Source organism: Montipora foliosa, chromosome 3 (genome assembly GCF_036669935.1).
Source record: "Montipora foliosa isolate CH-2021 chromosome 3, ASM3666993v2, whole genome shotgun sequence".
Classification (NCBI taxonomy): domain Eukaryota; kingdom Metazoa; phylum Cnidaria; class Anthozoa; order Scleractinia; family Acroporidae; genus Montipora; species Montipora foliosa.
Genome location: NC_090871.1, coordinates 9,144,930 through 9,167,429, shown reverse-complemented (window position 1 = coordinate 9,167,429; position 22,500 = coordinate 9,144,930). Strand labels below are relative to the sequence as shown.

At 40.3% G+C, this 22,500-nt stretch overlaps 3 protein-coding genes across 4 annotated transcripts in view; all 3 read right to left on the bottom strand.

The window, feature by feature from the left end:
• Positions 1–6,676, bottom strand: part of LOC137996671 (snake venom 5'-nucleotidase-like) — a 16,175-nt gene extending 9,499 nt beyond the window's left edge. Inside the window, exons 1-4 of one of the 2 annotated variants that reach the window (XM_068842193.1) lie at positions 6,319–6,676; positions 4,597–4,805; positions 2,639–2,853; positions 1,499–1,761 (exon numbers count right to left, since the gene is read on the bottom strand). In XM_068842193.1, coding sequence (XP_068698294.1) covers positions 1,499–1,761; positions 2,639–2,853; positions 4,597–4,805; positions 6,319–6,642 — 1,011 coding nt within the window. In that variant the 5' untranslated portion in view covers positions 6,643–6,676. The remainder of the gene's footprint in view (positions 1–1,498; positions 1,762–2,638; positions 2,854–4,596; positions 4,806–6,318) is intronic. The other variant, XM_068842194.1, reaches the window with a different exon arrangement.
• A 177-nt stretch (positions 6,677–6,853) lies between these two features.
• On the bottom strand, positions 6,854–16,831 carry LOC137996669 (5'-nucleotidase-like). Its single transcript, XM_068842190.1, has 7 exons — positions 16,437–16,831; positions 14,691–14,899; positions 13,945–14,153; positions 13,168–13,430; positions 12,347–12,545; positions 10,993–11,154; positions 6,854–7,764 (listed from the first exon to the last, which is right to left on the bottom strand). The coding sequence occupies exons 1-7, from the start codon at positions 16,752–16,754 to the stop codon at positions 7,391–7,393; spliced, it is 1,734 nt and encodes a 577-aa protein (XP_068698291.1). The 5' UTR covers positions 16,755–16,831; the 3' UTR covers positions 6,854–7,390.
• Positions 16,832–17,737: 906 nt separating this feature from the next.
• On the bottom strand, positions 17,738–22,427 carry LOC137996670 (cell growth regulator with EF hand domain protein 1-like). The gene is made up of 4 exons (XM_068842191.1): positions 22,059–22,427; positions 21,028–21,081; positions 20,422–20,510; positions 17,738–19,591 (listed from the first exon to the last, which is right to left on the bottom strand). The coding sequence occupies exons 1-4, from the start codon at positions 22,280–22,282 to the stop codon at positions 18,993–18,995; spliced, it is 966 nt and encodes a 321-aa protein (XP_068698292.1). The 5' UTR covers positions 22,283–22,427; the 3' UTR covers positions 17,738–18,992.
• Between the last annotated feature and the right edge of the window lie 73 nt (positions 22,428–22,500).

The window sequence follows — 22,500 nt, the reverse complement described above, 5'->3', positions numbered from 1 at the left end:
CTTATCCAAGAAGAAATAAAAGTCTAGCCATTTGCAGATGTAATTACAAAGACAGCACTTTCTCCTCAGTTATTCTAAGACCCTTAGTGTTGGTCCGGCCGGAGTCGAACTCACGACTTTCCGCATAGCAGCCCGGTGCTCAACCAACTGAGCCACCGGTGCGCGGTTACTGCATAACGTGTGTATATACATATTCTGTAAATTAGTTAGACCTCCAAATAAACCTAATGAAGGCTGGTATTGGCTAGCCGAAATATCAATAAAAATAAATTTTCGCGTTGTTTTGTCAGTCGTGCAGTAGTCTACTTTACTTTCATAAATATTAGAAAAGCGCGAAGTTCTTTATCAAAGTAGGGTCACCGGCAGCCTCGCTTCCGTTCTTAGGCCAGGTAACCTATCTACAACTGTAAAATGGTCATATACAAAAATTTGGTTTTATCAACAGAGTTAATAATTTAAATTGGCCACCGTACAGAGATTTTAAAAGCTGACGGTTCGAGCGTTAGCCCTGCCTCAGAGCGAATCCAAAAGTCTGCTCTGACGAGGGGCTAACGCTCGAAACGTCAGCTTTTAGAATCTCTGTACGGTGGCCAATTTACATTATCAACTCCGTTGATAAAACCAAATTTTTGTATACTACTTCCCGACCAACGCAGCACCACAGTTTTTTTTAGAAACTACCCCCTTCATTCATTTGTAAAATGGTCGATTTACGTGCAAAACAAAAGAAAGACACAAGTAAGTACAGTGCAAACACAGAGAGACAGACTGCACTATACGAGCAGTAGATATTCAAAAAGATTGAATGTTCAAAATTTTAGATACTTTCGATTTGATCAGAGAAGATATGTAGCTTTGTTTTGAAGTCCGTAGCTCGATGAGCGGTGACTTTTTATCTCTTTCGACTTCTACTGAACCGGGTATCTTAAGCTCAAAATATCCGTGAAATGAACCACCGGCATGTGGGAGGATATGGAGCGCAATGACGGATTCAAGGGACATAAAAAGTGTGGGGTAATTTAAAATTAGACTGAGAGATTGAAGGCGCTTCTGGTGCGACTTGTCTAGCGGCGCCATGGCGAGAAAAGTGGCCCGAGACATTTGCCAATGTAAAATACCTTGCAACGGCCAAAAACGTTGCAAGACAAGTTGCACAAACCGTTGCGGAAAGTAGAATTGCAACAACTTTTTCAATCATTGCGTGATGTAACATCTGTCCTGGAACTTGTGCCTCAAGGGTTTGCAGCAGCAGCAAATGAAAATGTTCCTTTAACCTTATTTGATCATCGAAAACGAGACAAGTTGCACGAAAAATTTCCGAGTTTAACGGCGCCTTAAGCATTGCGTGTACGAGAAATGGTAGTGCGCATGCCGTCAAAAGAGCATAAAAGTTCTCTTATTACTTTTATCTCTCTTTTCGAAGTTGCACGGTGTCTGTAGATAACAGACAAAAAAATGAGCTAAAATTAGACAAAAAGGTTTTAGCCTTAGCTCTCACCTCTGAAACTTTGGCCACTGGACCTTTCATCTGCTGAACCAGCGTATAAACTATCGGATCTTTCTGGATCTTACTGTCTAGCAGTATGGGGTTGCCAGACCAAGAAATCACTCGACCATTGTCGTCAAATTCAACTTTGAGGCGGCCAAGATATTTTCCGTAGGCAAAGTCTTGAACAACCAGTGCCTTAGATTCTGGGTTCCCATCTTTTGAAATAACTAGAGGATATGGACCATATGGGGTTTCCGAAGAAGGGGATGTACCTAAACGATAGAGAGGTAAAGGTAAACTCCACTACGAGCTTAGAAGGCCCATCAGGCCAGCGCTTATCTCCGGTTTCTGTAGCATGAAGCGACTAGGAGTATTTCTACTCCCCCCTGGATGGGATGCTAGTCCATCGCAGGGTTACCCCCAGCACTTTCGCCGGTACCCATTTATACACCTGAGTGGAGTGAGGCACCGTGAGAGTAAAGTGTCTTGCAAGAACAAGAACGCAACACAATGTCCCCAGCAAAGACCCGAACCCGGACCACTCGATCTGGAGTCGAGCACACTGACCATGAGGCCAACGCGCCTCCCACCGATAGAGAGGCGGAAGAGTATTATGGTTTGAAATGGATGAAATAGCATCTACCCTCACGATCACTGGAAAATTTTGTTGCAGTGAGGTGGGTGTTTCTTTTTCGTAAATGAAAAGCAAATTCTACAGACTTTAGCTTTTGGTTTTTCGATGCAAACCGCAACGACAATATCGTTCGTTACAAGCCCATTAAAACAAGAAATAAATAAGGGAATGAAACCATTTGTCAGAGAAGCCTGGTAAAATTCGCATTAGTGAAAACATTTGAACGTTTCGTCATGGATAAACTTGCCTTGTTGGTGGACAAAAACAATAAAACTCTCATAGACTATTATCCCCACCTCATAATTCAATACGCGCGCTTTGGGGGCTCTTTACATAAAAACAATACAAGTGATTTACTCTTGGGACTGTATCATGCTTCAGTGAACTGGATATCCATTAATTGTTTTAATGCAAAAAAGAGAAGATGATAGTTTTGTTCCGCCTATCATTCAGGCAATCATGGATCAAGGACAATTTTCTCTTAGCTCTCTTAGCTCTTTATAATAAAGACGAACCTTCACCTGTATAGAGGAACGTATTTGTGTGTCCTCCCACCACTATATCAACTCCATCCACTTCTCTTGCCACTCGTTTGTCCATCTCAATCCCTGAGTGACCAACAGCTATAATCTTGTTGATGTTGTTCTGTTTTAGTTCCTCCACAGCACTTCTCACTGATTCCACTTCCGGGAGGAATTTGCTGTTTGGTCCTGGACCTGGTCTTGAATACCTACACATAAAGTGACAGCGACAAATTTGTTTTTGAAAAGTGTTTAATTGTTGGGGTTGTTTTGCAGTTGTTATATTCAGTAAAGCATCATGCAACCGAAATACCAATGCATACAACAAGTCCTTTTAATCGTGTCTTTCTGACTTAATAGCCCTTATTCGTGAGTTAGGTCTTACTGTAGGTCTGACTAGATTTAGGCTTGCTTTTATCCCGGCGCGCGCACGTTTTTGAAACTACGCTCGATTACCAGGCGCTGATTCAAGAAATGAGCCAGCGATCAGCCCTGAAATACGGCTGGACTTGTGAGGTGAGCCATTGTTGATCTCCGCCAATCAGAAATTCGCCCAAATCGAGTAAGCATAAATATTAATTATATTTCTGTTCGAGGAAATGTTCAAAATGCGGCTGTGAAGGTATTCTTTGACCCCGTTTATTTTATGAGGTATAGACCATTTTATGGTGTGTAAATCCTGTTTTTATTCTCAGTATTCATGAAAGTTATCAATTCCAAACAATGCTCGTGCGAAAATGCAGTTGCACTACCATGAACTCTTAGCGTGCATGAATCGAGTAATGTCCGTACGTGGGCGAGTGTATGACACCCGTCTTCTAAAATGAAGCGTTTGTCATCGTAAGGTAAAAGAGATTTCTTTTGGTTTAAGTCAGGGAATGAATTTGATGGTTTTCGCTTTGAATTTGATTTATTCGGTTCGCTATTTGTACTTGCTTCTCAGAAAGACACGTCCGTATTGTAATGTTCGGAGAGCATGCCCAACCGTATTGACAAAGCTTTTTGTGTGGTCACGACGATAGTATCCATTCTCGTACGTTTTGTAACTCTTTGTACGCGTGCAACGAATAGGCCTTTTTCGATATATTTAAATTCAGCTTGAAAGAGAGCTTTAGAGGACAAAGACAAATGATGATATGCAAATATTTTTCGCATTGATTCCAACTTGTTTCTATTGTTTCGTCCTCACTGCCTCACTATCAAGCTGAATATTTGATATTTCGAAAATGGCCTATTGTGATTGTGAGTTGTGGGTTCATTACATATTCATGTCACATTCATCTTTATAACAAAAGCCCAACGATTTTTTTGACCAGGCTATGACAATTGGATCCTCTGTGGTCGGCACGTTTGAGAAAGTAAACAGAGACCCTCCAAGTTGGATCTGACGTCTGCGTTGAAGGCAGCAACATCCATCCCAATGATTATCATATCACATTTCTTTTTGTTGTTAAAATATGCCGGAAATATGTCGCGGCCAGGGGTGAAGATGGCGAATCCCCCGACATATCTGGCCGACCCATTCTAATGAAAATCAACCTATTTTTATTAGTAGTTTACTGTCACAATTTTTGGTCATTTCAAGGACGCACTTTATTGGTCAATTGGTGTTGAAGTGGACCCCGCAATGTGGGAACAACTGAAAAAAATTAACCTTCGCTGCACAGGTGCGATCTAAGAATAAATTTTAAATAATTATCATAGAACACAGGGATTCGGTCTCTTATCTTATATTCTCCAGTCGAAACATCCTCTCATAAATTTATCCTTTACTTTTGAAATCTGACCAGGGAAAATGCAACTGACTTTGATCTCAATTCAGACTCATTACAATTGCAAGTCTGCTTTCTACTGGTCGATTTCATGTCAATTTTCAGCTGGGGTTGGAACTCCAGGGAAATTGTGGGGCGACTTGGGTCCCTTGCTCAAATTAAGATTTAAAATGTACTTACAGTGGAGTGTTCTCCAGAACATATCCCACAATGCCTATCTTCTGTCCTCCGACTTCGAGGACTTTAGACCTGACGAACAGGGGAGGGGAGCGGGGCCACTTTGGTTCCTGGCTCACATTTAGATTTGAAGATACAACTGTGAAATTCAGTCCGTTCAAGAAGGCTACCAGGTTGTCGATGCCGTCATCAAACTCGTGATTCCCAAGGGCCTGGTGACGAAGGAGGGAGGTTGGGTCAGAATGAGCACAAGCAACTTGCGTAATTAGCAAAAACAATAGTTCTTCACGCCCTGGAGGAGTGTTTTACATTTTGATACATTTCTTTTCTGTTCTCGTCATAATCGCATAATTATTACAGTAACGGGAAGTAACGTTTTTAGATAACGTTCTGGTAGCCGTGGTCGTCGTCTTTGCTTAAGCTCCCTATTCTGTTGAGACGGCGACGTTGACGAATACGTCACTTTAAAATATAACTATGCACTATCGTAAGTCTTACAAGACTACTCCATCTCGTTCGAATTGTACAATATGGGCAAAGTATCCTAAAATAAAGTGGGTAAGAAAGGTTTCAGAACAAAAATACAGAATGAAACGAGGTTATATTTACAAGCTCAAGCCCACAATCGTCCTGACAAACCAATTATTTTCTAGCATACTTTCTCGCTGCAGTCGCTGGTCTCGTCATCTCTGAAATTGGGAGTTTAAGAAACCACGACGGCTAACGTTGCTTCAAAATATAACTTTAAGCTATCTTAAGTATTTCACGATCATTCCCTCTTGTTAACGTTGTACAATATGGGCGAAGTATCCTACAACTGAATTGGCACCGACGAATTTGAAGTGAAGAGAGAGAAGGAAAGATTCACAGTTGTTGGTCATTTCAAGTCGTTGTTTTGACGGGTACGGAAAAGTGCCACACGTGCAGCACGATCGTTTATCTTCTTTTAACCAATATAAGTATAATTACATAGGCGATTATTGAAAATTCTCTGCGCTGATTGGTTGTACTTGAGGTGATTTTTACGCGATAATCACCTAAGCGGTTTCTACAAAATGGCCGCAAGCCGTTTTGTCGAGGTGACAGACGAAGACATTAATTGTTTTAAAGAAAATGCATATTTTTTAAGTCATCACACCGATATTCACCTCGCCCTCAGCCAATAATTGTTAAATATCACTGCCTTTTGGCGTTGTCGTTTCCGTGATGTCTCACTGATGACAACAGAGCGCGGCATGCGCGCGAGGAGCGCGCGAGGTGATGGGGACCCATGTGGTATGGATTGATTGGGGGTAGTGTGACGTTCAACAGTGATGATTGTTCATCAGTATTTCTGAGTATTTACGAACAGTTCGATTATTTTACAAACATTTTGTTATGAGAATCTCGGGTTGAGGGGTCTACCGCTTGAATTCAAGCCATAAGCCAAATGTTTGGCCGTTTCTTGACTGCTTATCGTCTGCAGAGTGTTTTGGCTGTCGTAACCCTGTTTACACAAGAGAACTTAAATGCAAAATGCAAAGGGAAATTTCCCGTCAAAAAAGCCATGACAGAAACGTTTCCCTCATTCTTTAAAACTTACCACGCGAATCTAATTTTTTTGAAGCTACAATGTAGCAAAATGACCCAAAAGGTCACACGGGCTTCCCTGCGAGCAGCATCTTAGCTCTGTTTGCAGGGCACACAGGCTTAAATTTCAACCCCGGTGTTGATATCCTTACTCACCATAGCATCGTATCCCAGTTCGTTCATAAAATCTCTTGTCGCATTACCGCGGTATACTGTATACCACAATGTGCCAGTAAGCACATCTCCGCCTGACAACAGAAGAACGTTTTTCTCTTGCGAACGGATTTGTTTGATAATAGTTGCCCTGCGCGCCATTCCTCCAAAACACTTCCCTGTTTGTGCATCGTTTGGAAAACACATGAAGCCGTGAGTGTCGGTTTCTTCAAAGCGTCCGTGGTTATCGTTCGTATGCAAAACGGTGAGGGAAAATCCATTGACCGAAGAAAAGAGAAATGAAAAAACAAACATCAAGGCAAGCATAGTTGATTTGGATGGCGTTACATTTATTTTTGAGTCAAATAGGAAATGCAAGATGACCCCTGAAAGATCCTTTGCAGCCGCTTTGACGCATCGCTTCTTAGAGCGTTGCGTGACTTCGTCATGTCTTGAGCGCGATGGAAGGTAATTGGGTACAATGTGCGCGCAAGATTCTGAAAGTCCAGTGGCAAAAACTGGTTTATTCAGACAAAATGCAGGTTATAAAGCTTTATTACGTTTTTCTTTAAGAGAGCTTGCTCACAGGCCAAGAGTATCTGGATCGTCTAACAACGTATTTATGACAAAACAAATTTGTTCGAGCGGTTTGAGAGTACAAATTGAGAATGAAATGTTTACATTTGTATGGAAACGTTGTCATCAGCACTTCAAATTTGCTGATTTCTCGTCGTCTTCGTCGTTGTGCAGAGTACCGAAATAATATGGGCTAAAATGCGTGCCACACGTGCGGCACGATTATTTTTCTTCTTCTTTTAACCAATAATATAATTGTCTTGTGGCGTAGCCGTCGTCGTTTCTTAAATCTGGTAAATCTCTTTAAGCGCGTGGAAGAAAAAGCAAGTGGCGCGAGATTTTTTAGCCAATCATCAAGCGTAAAATCGATGACTTGCAAAACAATCGCGAAATTAACGCTCAACACTCAACTGAAATCTACTTTAATTTTCCTAACATTTTTTTTCCTGGCAACTCTCTTCAATAGATATTATATTAGGTCCAGCAAAACAGAACCTCTTCAAACCACATAGTATACTACTAATTGTGCGATTATGATAGGTGCCAATAGCATATTCAAAGTCTGAAGGCTCTTAGCGCCACCACATACTTTCGTGTCTGCGAAGGTGATTCTGCCCTCCACTCCAGTCGTAACGGGGGACCTGGCCTTGAAATAGTTCACAATTGCCATGTCGTCTGTAATACCAACTCGATGAGACAATCTCTTCTCCTTGACAAAACTATTGCGCGCCAACATTGATGTCAGGATTACCTTGTACACGGCTGATTTATCGAGTGGCTCAAAAGCAGGGACTTGGCAGGCGGCACAGCGAACTTTAAAGTCTACGACTCTTTTACCAGGAGTCTTTGCGATGTCGTACGTTATTTGGAGACCTAAAGTGCATGGTCAAAAAAGTTAAAAGTGAAAAATCTCTTTATCACTGGTAGGGAGAGGAGGAAGGGGGAGCGTTAGGGGGAGGGAGGGGCATTTTTGGTACATTTCCGTCAAGTGCTTAATTGTTTGATATAATGGTTCAGACATCTGGCTTGTCATTCCCTGTCCTCCGTTGTAGTGACACTGTTTTATTGCATGCTTACTTTCTTGGTTAGTTTATTTTTGTTTCTTTGCTCAAAAGACCCTTTTGAGCTGCGTTTTAACTTGCCCTTTACACAATTTTGATTCCTCCGTTCCTGTAGTTTCTGTTCGTTTCTTTTATGTAAAAAAGTCAATTAACTTTTCGGTGCGCAACGATCTTTGCATGGACAGTCTTGAGAACCTTTGTATTGAAATACGCAAACCTCGTTCTAAATCATTTATTGTTGCTACGTGGTATAGACCACCTAATTCGCTTATTGGTATATTTTCTCCTTTTGAAGAGTTGATTGGGAAATTGCATTCCCTTAATACTGAATTCTACCTTTTAGGGGATCTAAATTGCAATATGGCCGCATCCCAGTTTGATAGCGATACACGCAAATTATTAACTATCACGGATGTTTATGGTCTTCAACAACTCATAACAGAACCAACAAGAATAACCGAAACTTCTGCAACATTGATTGATTTAATTTTTACTAACTGTCCTGACAAGGTGTTATGCTCAGGTGTGCGTCATATTGGCATTAGCGATCACAGCATGGTCTATGTCTATCGAAAATTAGCCATTAATGGACAGAGTAAGGGTCACACTAATATAACCTATAGGAATTTTCGAAATTTTAACCGTGATAAATTTCGTAGCGATGTTGCATCTCAAGATTGGGATCACTTAAACAATTCTTCCAATCCAAATGATATGTGGAATGAATGGAAGGAATCCTTTTTGGCTATTGTTAACAAGCACGCTCCATTGGGAACCACTCGTGTTCGCGCGCGGGGTTCCCCATGGATTACTTCTGAGCTTAAAAAACAGATGCACGATCGAGATATTTTGAAACTCAGAGCAATTAGATCAAAAAATCCTAATGATTGGGTTCACTTTAAAAGACAGCGGAACAAAGTCAATAGTGCGACTAGGCTAGCGAAGCAAGTTTATTATCAAAATATGCTAAACGAGCATAAGGGTGATTCCCGCAAAACCTGGCAGATCATCAATGAGCTGTCTTCCCGAAATTTCGTGGAAACGTCTGTGAAACAACTGAATGTAGATGAGCAATCAGTAACAGCTCCAGCAGAAATAGCGCACGAATTTAACCGTTATTTTGCTACCATTGGCCCGAAACTTGCTAGTGATATTCCTTCTTCAGATGGCAACAGCTATCTGAATTATCTCACTAGCACGGATAAGGAGTTTCAGGTCCGCCCAACCTCCACAAATGAAGTATTTTCACTGCTGAATAAACTGAAAAAATCAAAGGCAGTCGGCCTTGACAAAATTTCTTCTCGACTTATTCGTGAATGCGCGGATCTTATTTGCAAACCGCTGTGCTATATTTTCAATCAGTCATTAAATGTAGGTGTGTTCCCAGACGACTGGAAGTGTGCACGGGTCACTCCACTATTCAAACAAGGGAACGTGATGACCTAAACAATTACCGCCCAATTTCCGTTATCCCGGTTATAGCCAAAGTGTTCGAAAGAATAGTTTACAACCAATTATATGCGTACCTAACAAAGCATAACGTAATATGTAAATGCCAATCTGGTTTTCGCTCTATTCAGATTCCACCGTTACGGCTCTACTTGGGGCTACGGATACTTGGGCTTACAACATTGACCGAGGAAAAATAAACGCTGTTGTTTTCCTAGACCTAAAAAAAGCTTTCGATACGGTTAATCACGAGATCCTTTTATCTAATTTAAATAATTACGGCATACATGGCATTTCTTACAACTGGTTTAAGTCCTATTTGGACAACCGCACTCAAAAGTGTTCCATTAATGGATCACTTTCTAAAACTTGCTCACTAAGTTGCAGCGTCCCTCAAGGGACTATTTTGGGTCCATTGTTGTTTTTGCTATATATCAATGATCTGCCAAATTGTCTAACGAATTGTGTGCCATGGATGTACGCAGATGACACCCACCTAACATATGCGGGTGACAATACAGGCGACATAGAATCAAGTCTTAACCATGATCTAGAAAATGTTAAAAAATGGTTGATAGCAAACAAACTTACCCTGAACATGACAAAAACCGAATTTATGCTGATTGGATCAAGGCAGAGGTTGTGTGCTCTCACAAATCCTCCAATTCCCGAGATTAATGGTGCTCCTATCACTTAAGTTTCTGTTGCTAAATCCCTGGGCGTGCTTATTGATAATAATCTTAACTGGAGTAGCCATGTCGATAAACTGACAAAGAAAGTAACTTCTGGAATTGGAGCCCTCAAACGTGTAAGGCATCTCGTTCCTCAGACGACATTGCGCTCTATTTATCACGCTTTACTTCAACCGCACTTTGACTATTGCAATGTCGTCTGGGGAAACTGTGGTATCACGTTACATGACAAATTACAAAAACTGCAAAATAGAGCAGCCAGAGTTTTGACCTTCTCTAATTTTGATGCAAATGCTAGGGAGCTATTCAAAATTTTAGGCTGGAAAAATCTAGTTAGCCAGCAACAAATTGCGCTGGCCACAATGGTCTATAAGTGTCTTCAGGGGCTAGCACCGGAATATCTATGTTCTAAATTTACAAACCGCGAATCTGTTTATAGTTTAAGAGACTCTGAAAGAAAGCTTAATGTTCCGTTTCCGCGGACAAATTATTATAGAAACAGCTTCAGCTATAGAGGTGCTACTGTCTGGAATAGCTTACCCCTCAAAGCGAGACAAGCAGAGTCTCTTGGGCTTTTCAAAAATCTGATTAAAGACATTTTTTAGTATAAAGCACGGCATTCATGGAAAGCAGCTTTAGAATTAATATAGTTTAATTGTATTTTATTGTAATCATTTTAAAATTTTACCTTTTGTAATTTAGATCTTAGCATGGTTTGTAATCTTAGCTGATGATTTTACCGTGCATAAATAATAAAATATCATATCATATCATGTGAAAGACATAGGAAAGCTACCATAGATTTAAGCCCGACAGAACCGCGTGGAAGTCGAACACTGCTCAACTCTCGACTGCCTTCCCTGGCCTGTGGATAATTCTGGAAAAAAAGGTGAAAATACCTGAGACTTGCAGGAATGAGTCACTAGGATTTTTTCCGTCGAATTTTGATGCCAGTCGTTCAAATAACTGGAGCATGTCGCGACCTTTCAACTCTACAACATCCACTGTGACAAGAGCCTTGTACGGGACAATGTTAGCGATATGACCATATGTGACATTATCTAAGGAAATTAAAATGCAGAGAACAATAAAGAGCTATGATTGGGCTATTACGGTAGCAGGGTTGGGCAGAGGGGAGGGCACTTGTCTTCCACAATATTACTCGGATTCCGTGGCCCGTTGTCATATGTTGCTTGAGTTTGAGTTTGTACGTTCTCTACTACGAGAGGTGTTCCTCCGCGTACTATAAGTTTCGCACGCTCCGGCAAGGTTCTAATTTGACCTGCGTCGAATTGATTAGATTATGACTTACAGTTTCCTGAACTAGAGAAGCACTTGCACTCGGCCAGATAAGCTTGGGAGTTCAATGTAATTGTTGTGGCCAGGAGCCCTCCATATGGAGTCATCCCTTTCTCGAATAGAGTTACTTTTTTTTCTTTTTTGTCGGGATTATCCACTAGATTAATCACTGCACTTGGATGATCCCAATTCACTCATTATCTAGATATTTGTACGTAATTTCCTTTATTCACGACTTTTGCTGTTTGTAAATCTCAACTTTTTTATTCTGTACTTATTTGTTGTTTTGAGTTGAGTTAAAGAAATTATCTGACTATTAACCCATTGACTCCCAAGGGGTTCCCCATTGACGAGTAAAATCGTCTGGCGTTAGACAGAGTAAAATACTAAGTCTAGCCGGTTTAGGCCGGTTTGGACGTCAAAGGGTAATAATAAATTAACAACATCTCGTAAGGGTTTCGAGGTAGAGAGCCCATTCAAAACAAAACTATGTTAAGTCAAATAACCCAACAAAAACGCCTTACGCTGGAATGTTTTTTTTTTCGCGTTTCGCAGTGGAAATACGACACTTTTCGGGGGGAAAAGCCGTTCTAAAAATAAATATACTCGGGAAAGGATTGACTCAAGAAATAAAGTGATGGGCTCCTGTTGTGGTTTATCATCATCCTCACTATCATTATATACAACAGTGCACTTCACACTTTGCTTTGAGGACTTTTATTAGAGGATCGCGTAGCACTGGGTAAAAGCAAAATTTGTGGTGTTTGATAGACGAAAACGTTTTTAAAAGGAATAATTTTCCATTGGGAGCTCTTAAATGTTGATAAAGTTGCTTCTATCGCGCTTAATTCCTTGTTCAACTGATCGTACATTCTGTGAACAGCTCTTTGCGACGCGAGAACCAGCGAAACTAAATCGATTAACTTGACTGGTCAGCGCCTTGTGCGGTCCTACCTTGAGCACTGACAGGAATAGATGCAGGTATGCTTCCACCATGCTGCACTGCAATACTCGCATCCGTCCACTGAACATCATTTGCCGATTGATTAGCATAATGGAACACAAAGGCATCGGTAATAACATTCCCTAAGTTGCACTCCTTCCACATGCAATCACTTCCATTGAGGAAAACAAAACTGGAACCCACTTTGACCTACAGGAAATCAGTGAGATTTTAGCTTTTAATTAGTTGGATCATTCATAATTATTATTTTTTTGAACTAAGAGGTATTCTTTTGCTACATATAACCGTTTCTGGCAATTTAACCTATGCAATGCAAAGTTTGTCGAAGATCATGATTAACACAAAGCGGCTTTCCCTTCATCAAAATCCCGGTTTGAAATTTCAAGTATTCCGTGTCAACAGTATACGATGTACAATCCCGATCAAATTCAGGGCAGATTCGTTGGTGTTTTTCCGATAAACTGATTCGCATAAGTTCGTGTCAATCTGTGAGATTGACGTGGGCTTGTAAAACTAAGAGACAATAAAAGAACGACAAATTTGCCAAATTGAAAGGGATATTTCGCACCAGTTGGACAGGACAAAGTGGAACACCTTCGGAGGTGGTCTCAAACATTCCGCTGTCCAACCAAACCGAAATTTCAAGATCATTTAAATTGCGTTGAAATTTGTAAATTATCATCTCAAAAATGAATTTAAAGGCAGTTTTTAAGGCAATTGCATCTATTACGAGATTGCGTCAAGGGAAGAGAGAGCCGCTAAAATCCCAAGGCAATGTTTTTACGCGATTCTAACAATGGATTGTACTTACCTCCGTCATCTTTGCCACCTCAGTTTTCATCTGGAGGACTTGTTGAAGAATCACTGAATCTTTGGGCACTGAATTATTGAGAAGTATGGGGTTGCCAGACCACGAGATCACATTGCCATTTTCGTCAAATTCAACTTTCAGATGACCAAGATATTTGCCATATGCAAAGTCCTGGACAACCAAGGCCTTCAAGTTTGGGTTACTTTTGGGTGTTATCACTAGAGGATATGACCCATACGGGGTCTCTGTAGAAGGAGGTGTACCTAACTCAAACAAAAGTGAGAACAGACAGTTCGTCTATTATTGGAACAACATAAAAATAACTAAACTTGAAATGGGACCAAGAATTATTATTCACAAAACGTATCCTTGTACAGTAATTTCCATAGACGCCGGAGTGTATTTTCGTCAGGGGGAGGGAAAGGTGTTGATAATGGACGCCGGTTACAGTACAACCAGTTGCCGAAATGTAGAGGAAACATCTTACCATGACAACTTAGAGAAAAATGTTCACCATGCCATCCAACAACATTTCTTTTTGGCCATCCTGTGAAGTCGGTAAGCGCACTTTTTTGTATGAGGTGTTACAACATTTGTGCAACTGGCTGTAGTGTTTTTTTACGAAGTTCTAAGTATATTTATCTAGCTATAAAGCTATGAAATCTACACAATCACAAATACTATTTTCTGTATTTCCCTTGACGTCTTTGCTCGTCGTTTCCTCTCTTTTATTATAAGTTACATCTTTATATTTAATTTAGCTTTTTACTTTACAACCTTTGTAAAGGAATGTATTTGAGTGTCCTCCCACCACTATATCAACTCCATCCACTTCTGTTGCAACTTGTTTGTCCACCTCAATCCCTGAGTGACCAACAGCTATAATCTTGTTGATGTTTTGTCTCTGAAGCTCTTTAACAGCACTTCTGACAGACTCCACCTCAGAGAGGAACTTGATATTCGGTCCTGGACCGGGCCACGTATACCTACGCAAAACACAGTGTTTTAGAAAGGGAGTCTGCGTAGCGAGGGTCAAAGCGAGGGAGTAAACGCGCGCGTGTGGGGGAGTCATGAGCCACGCTGGAAGGTACGCGCGCGTTCGAGTAAGGGGACAAGCCAAGCGCGCCAAGCATATTACCTCTCCTGCTTACGCGTCGCTCCATTTACACCTTTGTCGTTCTATGATTGTTAATATCCCCTCCCATTAACGCAACCGCTTGCAGAACCTGCAGAAGCAAAGAAGCTTCAGAACCATATGCAGATGTGCAGCGCATACAATGAAGTCTTTTGCAAAACGCATCCTGATACACAAGGACGGTCCTTTCGCTTTCAACGTAAGGAGGGTAGAGTGGAGTTATGGGGTCCTGCGGACATGTTGTGACACCAAACGTATCCCTTCCCGATTATCAAATTTTATGAAGCAAAAAGGTTTGAATCTGCGGACAAACGCTATAGTTAAGAAACTTTTAAAAGAGATGAGGCTAATTCTATAACGAGTATGACTGATATTTAATTGTACTTACAGTCGAGTACTCTTTAAAACATATCCCACAATGCCTATCTTCTGTCCTCCCACTTCAAGAACTTTAGACCTGACGAACAGGGGAGGGGAGCGGGGCCACTTTGGTTCATGGCTGACATTCAGATTTGAAGACACAACTGTGAAATTCAGTCCGCTTAGGAAGGACACCAGGTTATCGATGCCGTCATCAAACTCGTGATTTCCAAGGGCCTAGTAATAACGTGATAATTTTTTGTTAAAGTTGTTATGAAAGGTCTTTTTTGTCAAGGTATTATTCACATGATAAGATTTCAAGTACAATTTGGTGTAAATTAGCAGGAGTGAATTTTTTCGAAGATGAACAAAATTGGGTAAGTGCAAATTGTAGTCCTTGAAAAAAATTACATGTGCTTATTTATTCCAAATTTCAGGAGAAAACTCATGATATACAGAAAAACATTTGAAGATCGCATATCATAATTATGCTGAAGCAAGGTGCGCATATCACGCAATCGAGCAAAGATTGCGCCATTCAAGGCTCGCATTTAAGTTTCCTCCTTCATTGACCAATCAGAATGCTTGGTTTGTTAGCTCTATTTGCACTGAATTACGTCTTTTTTGCTCTGTACCACCTGGAAACTAACTGATTTTTCCACGTATATCATTAGGAGCTTATACAACGTGACTCAAGCGGCAGATTGTACTATATAGGTGTAAGAAATTAGCGCTAATCCTGGGTTAGCAGACACGTTTTCGTGGTATTCGTTTTCGTTTTCGGGCGTGCTATGTCACAGCTCGGCGCATGGAAAAACAATAACAACCTTATGCCTAATTAGGCCTAAAGTTAGCTTTTAAGAATATGAATATGAATATGAATACAAGCGACAATTTACCCACGACACGCGACTCGCGACTCGACTGCGTCTCTGGTTTGCATAATTGTCTCGGATTCTCTTCCCCCTCGTGTTTAGATGAGGCCATGGAAACACGGAAAACGTCCTCTATTGCTTAAGCTTGAAACACCAAGATCACTGAGTGAGTATATACTAATAAAGAATATCCCTTTTCAAACATAATCGTGCGTGCATGCATTGGTCTTTGTATTATAACCGCGTCAGATTTCTTCCGCGTTCTATTAACACACTTCCGCATCGTGAAATATATTTTGAACCTTTAGTGGCAACGGCAGTACTCAAAGACAGACGTTGCAAGACAAACTTGTGGCCATAGCACAAATACGCAAAACGTTCCAATAAAACGTCGATTGAACAAAACAAAGCCAAAGGCGTGTTGTTTACGACAGCATAATTTTCAAATACAAAGTTCATCTGACTACTGACAGTTACTGTCTATTATCTCATGTTACTCTAAAGAAAACCTTTTTCAAACATGCATGGCTGCTTGTAATAAAAAAGTATCAAATTTCTTTCGCAGTAAATGAACACACTTCCGGGTCGAGAAATACGTTTTGAAACTTCAGTGGCAACGATACTATTTGAAGACGAGCTCAGCCAAACGAGTGACCATAACACGAGTGCGTAAAACGTTCCACTAAACCGTCGATTGAATTTAAAAGATCCAAAAACGTGCTGTCTACAAGTGAGTAATTTTCAAAGTAATTCCCACAACTGACATGTACAATTGCCAAACGCATACCCACTGTGAATTTCGAATGATTGGTGAAATTAAAGTAAGGTGCCACAGCAGTTATTGTACAGTACTACTGTGAGTGTACATGCTGAATTTTCGCTTAGGGTGTGTCACTGACCATTGCATTGTAGCCAAGCTCGTTCATGAATTTCCTCGAGGCATTACCGCGGTAAACTTTATACCATGGTGTTCCAGTCAAGACATCACCGCCACACAACAGCAGCACATTCTTCTCCCGAGCTCTAATTCGTTTTATCATGGTAGCTCTGCGCGCCATTCCTCCAAAACACCTCCCTGCTTGTGCATCGTTTGGAAAACACAAGAAGCCGTGAGTGTCCGTTTCTTCAATACGACCGTGGTTATCGTTCGTATGCAAAACCGTGAGAGAAAATCCATTGGCCGAAGAGACAACAAGTAAAAACAAGAACGCAAACATGACTGCTTTTATTTTGAGCAGTGGTGATTGCAAATCGGCCAAGATGCTAATACGGTCATTTTACAAACCAAAGATGTGTCATTTTCACAAGGGACTGTCAGTTACCATATAAACGGGGTCAATAAGGCAGGCTGATATGTCGGACCTACGAAAACGTACACGGTTAAAAATCATTAAACGTGACCAGTTCGGACGAGATGTTGGATTCCGTTACGATTCCACATGATTTCTTCATGGGCGCGGAAATTATATTTACGTAATTACTGTTTAGCAAATTCTTATAAGTTCAGAAAATGCTTCCTGGCCCGCCACGAAGTTTTCAGCTTAGCAATACTTTGTGCTATCATCTCATATAATGGTCTGATAACCGAGATTACTGCGGAGCCAATCACATTGCTAGAAAGAAGGGGGTAGTTTCTAAAGAAACTGTGGTGCTGCGTCGGTGGGGAAATAGTATACAAAAATTTGGTTTTATCAACGGAGTTGACAATGTAAATTGGCCACCGTACAGAGATTCTAAAAGCTAACGTTTCGAGCGTTAGCCCTTCGTCAGAGCGAATCGAGGAATTGTGGGTTACGTGTAGTTTTTATAGTAGAGTACGAGCTACGCTATTGGTGGTAACATGGCAACGTGAAAAATAGGAATATATTAGTCAAATGAAAAGAGTTCGTTAATACCGTGAGGATTAAGGGTGCCGATTTGAAAGATGAATTAGCAAGTCACATTTCTAGAAAGTCACATTGCTAGAAACGTAATATCCAAGTCCAAAATTAAACAATGGAATAGTTAACAAATCGAAAGTTCGCAGCCGAGTGAGTCCACAACAAATTTTGACCACTTTGATGACCAATATCGTTGTCGATAAGAGTGCACAGAACGCTGAACCACTTTCGATTTGTTTTCTACCACAATATTCCACGCCAAAGAAAGTGTTTTTTTTTCAGAGCGTGACCAAAATCATGACACAAAGGAAGAGCAAGCATTGTCTATAACTTTCTCGCAATATGATTGGTTTATTCCCAAAATGAGCGTTCCTGATTGGCTATTACATTGCGTGACAAATTGACGCGAGCAGCGTTGTGTAGAGAAGACCTTAGACAGCAATGACCAGAACCAAGGTTGCTGACCAGCGGATTTCGTTAAAACAATGGTTTGCTGGGGGTGCTCAGTCTCGCGGGCTCAGAAAACCTGGTTGTGGTCATTGTTATTCAAGGTTTTTCGTTGTGTAGACTTGTGTAGACTCCAATCGACAACGACAAATTACCCAATCAGAGTGCGAGATTACAAGCAATTGTGGTAAACATAGTGTTTTCACTTATGTGATCAGTAACCTTGTTTTTCCATCGAAACAAAAGAAGCCTTTGCATGATAATAGAGCTCAATTCCCGGAGAATTAGTTGGGGACACCAACATGGCCGCCGTTTCCTTGTTTAGGGCCACCAACATGGCCGCCGTTACGTCACGTGAAAACACTCAATATTAATTTACCAAGAGGAAAAATTCACCGACACCACTTTCTTGTAAAATCATCTTTCCTCCATACTGCATAAAAACAAAGTTTTTATCCTATAATGATTACCGGTATTTGTCTGTGAAAAGATGCTGAAAGACGTTAGATGTGCTCATTTCATTTAAGATTGTGAAAATGTCAAGCACGTGATTAATATACGAGATTTTAAGAGTTTGAAATATTCGTTTTAAAAAAGTATTGCGAAGTACTTTAACTGTCTAAAAAGTGGTAACTTCAGAGTACCCAAACAAAGTTGCTGGAATTATAGTTGCTAAAATAATTTCCGAGTTTATCTTGTGATGGTCAAGACCCAAAACTGATTTTGAAAAACAAGGAGCGGGAAAAAAGCACTTAAGAAGTCAAAGTTGGGGCATCTTTCACAAAGGAGTTTCAGCTGTACCAAAACAAAGGATTGTATTTACCTCTATAGCAAGTGCTAAAAACTCTTTTATCACTGCCTGATCATGTCCTCAAAGAGCAAACGAGGAAACCTGAGGAATTCTTAATTCAGAATGAAGGGTTTTTTGTTTACCTAAAGGTAAATCAGCAATGCATGGTCAAGAGCTTTTTCTGTTTGTGCCCCAACCTCTGGAAAAAGTTTGCGACAAATTATGTACTTTGCAATTCTTCTGTTACCTTTTAAGACCCAGATTAAGCCTTAATGCCCCAAGTGAATTTTCTTTTTTTTCAAAACTGCCCTAATTTCCGTATGGGCTAACTAGATTTATTATGGCTGTTGCTGTTGCCTATTGTATTCTTCTTCCAATGAACTAGGTTCATTTTGCTTTTGTTCCTGGTCATTTGTTTCTTGGTTCTCCACATTTTTTTCACTATTCTGTTCTTGTTCATTATTTTCTTCTTGTTGTTGGTTGTCCTGCACCTGCTGTTCGTCATTCTGTTGATGCTCATTGTGTTGTTGGTCTTCCTGTGATCCTTGGTCATTTGTTTGTTCATTGTTCTGTTGCAGTTGATTGAATTCTTGCTCTAGCGATGACTGTTCTTCAGCATTTTGTGTATGTTCCTCTCCAGTGTGATCTTCACTTTCCCCTGGTTGGAGTTTGTCCAAGTCCGTCATTAGGGACTCAACTTTAGAGTTCATCAATTCGAAAAAGTCAATCATCCCATCATCATTTTTATCATGTTTACTTAGAAGTTCATCGATGATAGCCTCTGCTTCATGCTCAAGGAACACTTTGCCTCCCTCCTTAAATTCTCCTTTGTTCTCCTCATCTTCTTGGTGAAAGTCTGTCAATGCTTGCATCCACTCAAGGCCATCAAGCTTTTCGTTATTGTCATAATCATGAAATTTGAAGAAATAAAAGATACCTGTTGCAGATAAAAATCAAAGAAAGCTGTATTTGAGTGTACACATAACTCAAATGACAGAAAAAAACAATATTTGTTTTCCGTCATTTGCAAGTCAAACTGAATTTGCATGCACATGTGAACGGTGGGTCTAAAATGCAGGTAACAACTAAAAGGTAACTGGTAACAGGTAACAGGTAATTAGGGTCCCTAACCCTAACCCAGTTACCAGTTACAGTTAGGATTGAATTACCTGTTACCAGTTACCAGCTATCAGCATTTCAAACCTGCTGCACATATGACAGCTTTTGAAATATAATTCTTTAAATTAATCAGGGGCTGCTGAGAGGGAGGGGCAGGGGGCTATAGCCCCCCCCCCCCCCCAACCAATTTTCCTTATAGTGTTGTTTTTGGCTTGATCAAATATTTAGTAATTTACACTACTCATACATATACCAAGACGTACCCCCCCCCCCCCCCCCCACTTTCAAATGTACTCCGCAGCCCCTGTTAACAAATACTTGTGAGTAATGTAGAACTCAAGCTCATATGCACATCCACCTCTGGCTGCATGCATGGAAAGAACAAAACTCCTCCTTCCAATTTCCATCATTTCTTAATTCTAACAGTGTTAATGAAATGCAAGAATTGAAATTGCTAAAAGTTTTTGGCCGGAAGACTTAAATTTTAAAATGCTAGACTTGACAAATGTCAAACTTCTGTTCCAAGCAGAATTTATTTTAATTTTTACACCAACTTGAGAGAGCTCTGCTGTACAGAGGTTATTCTTCAAAGCATTAAAAAGATGTAGCACAGCATTGTGGGTAGGATGCACAGCTTAAGAGCTTTACCTTTAGAGTTATCACCATCAGCAACATCTTTTAGATCTTTGCTCTCCTCAGCATTCAAAGTTTGTTCACCTAAATGCTTCTGAATATGTCTAAAGACAAGTGGAAGAGCACATGTACAGTGTAATAAATAATGAAATCTAAGAATGTGTTTAGATCTTAAAATTAAAATGACATTGATGTTTTCCCAAACTACAAAATTAGCAAATACAGTTGTGGTCATTCCCTTAGAGGGGGCAAAGCTTTTGCTTGAAACTCACTTCAAAAATTATGAATAGTTCAGCATTGCCACTGCGTAAACAACATTTTGGCTATTCTATATCCAAGATAGGAAAAAAATACTGGTTTCAATGGTGATGCCAAACAATAATGTTTTCTATTTGCAGATTGAGTATTGTGTTTTTTTGACAACAGATCCAACAAGATACCAGGAGCTGGTTGCTCAAAGCCTGATTAACGCTAACCGTTGGTTAAGAGGTATCAAAGCCTATAGGTTTCCACGGTATTTAATGCTGGTTAGCACAAACCATGCTTCGAGCAATGCGGGCCAGTACTTTGAACTGGAGGTACACCTGTACCTCCAACTAATACCCATAAACTCAGAACTACCTTAGTCCTTCACCGTCTAAGTCCATTCTGTCGGCTAGGTGGGCCAGCAAATGTCTGAAACAAATTTATACGAAATACTGGTAAATATCAGCCACAGTCAAAACTAAAAAGTATATTTAGTGATGAGAATATGACTTCGAGTTTTCTGAGTCAATAGATAATCCTCGTGGTGTGTACTGCTGAGTTGACTATTTGACTAAACCAAAACGAGAATGAGTAGTCTAATTTGTTTAGCAGAGATCCCCTCGCATAATACCTTATTCCAATTTTTATTGATTTTGTTTTGTTTTTGTTCAAAACACAGGCTTTTTTTCTACTCACTATCACTCAACAGATAACGAGTAGCAGGTGAATCTGATTACGGGATTCATAATAGTATGTGAGTGAATTTCTACCAATACTAGTTTACCTGGCCTAAGAATGGAGGTGAGGTTGCCGGTGACCCTGTTTTGATAAAAACCTTTGTGCTTTTGTAATGTTGATGTAGACTAATTAGAATTACAACATTGCAATTTACATGATAAAAGCAGTGAGGACTGTATCCATTTACAAGGTCACCGGCAGCCTCGCAGCCATTCAGAGGCTAGGTCGCGGAGCACAAAAATGGCCTAAAGTAAGTGAGGGGGTATTCTAGAATCTAGCATGTTAGGAGCATCAACAGAAAAAAAAAAAGTTCAAAAGGAAACTTTTTTGAAAAAGCATACTCGATTGACATGGGGATGATTATCCGATCAACTTCAAAAGTTTTGATAAAAGGTTTATTGACTTGGAGAGCAATTTTATCAGTACGAACATTTTGATAAAAGGTTTATTGACGTCTGAGGAGGGCAATTTTATCAGTACAAACAGTTAACAAACTCCAATTCAAATAAATTGTCGATCGAGGGTGATACACGCAAAAAATCTTGCACTAGGTGAGTCAAAAAAGTGAATAAAAATTATTATTCTCTCTGTTGGTACCGCCACGTATCAAATTCGTGAAAAACTCCGGACCGACTATTAATTAAACTTGTGTCTTTAATATCACTCACCTTCGTTCATGGGACATTTTGTCATGGAATTCTGAATCATCTTCGCCGACTTCTCCGCCATTTTCCACCACATTTTCTGCATGTGCCTGGGTATTAACCGATGAGTAAATGAAGAAAAGCAACGTCGAAAATGCAATCATCTGCATTCTTTGAGAAACCTGCATTTCTACTCGCGCCGCAACTGGAAGCTCTCTGAGCCAAGGAGTGAGTGATACGACGCTCATCTAAGCCACATCCACATCATCACCGTCTACGTGGATAGATTAATACAATGAAGTAATAATGAAGTTGCTAAGAGCTCAAGAAACGTCCTTATGAAGTATTCACGATGAAACACGAAAGAATATCAGTGTATGTAAATCACGGTTTACTAGTAACACAGGACACCCAATGTGTTTTGAAATCAATTGATTTCACTGTCACGCAACGAAAAATGAATTTT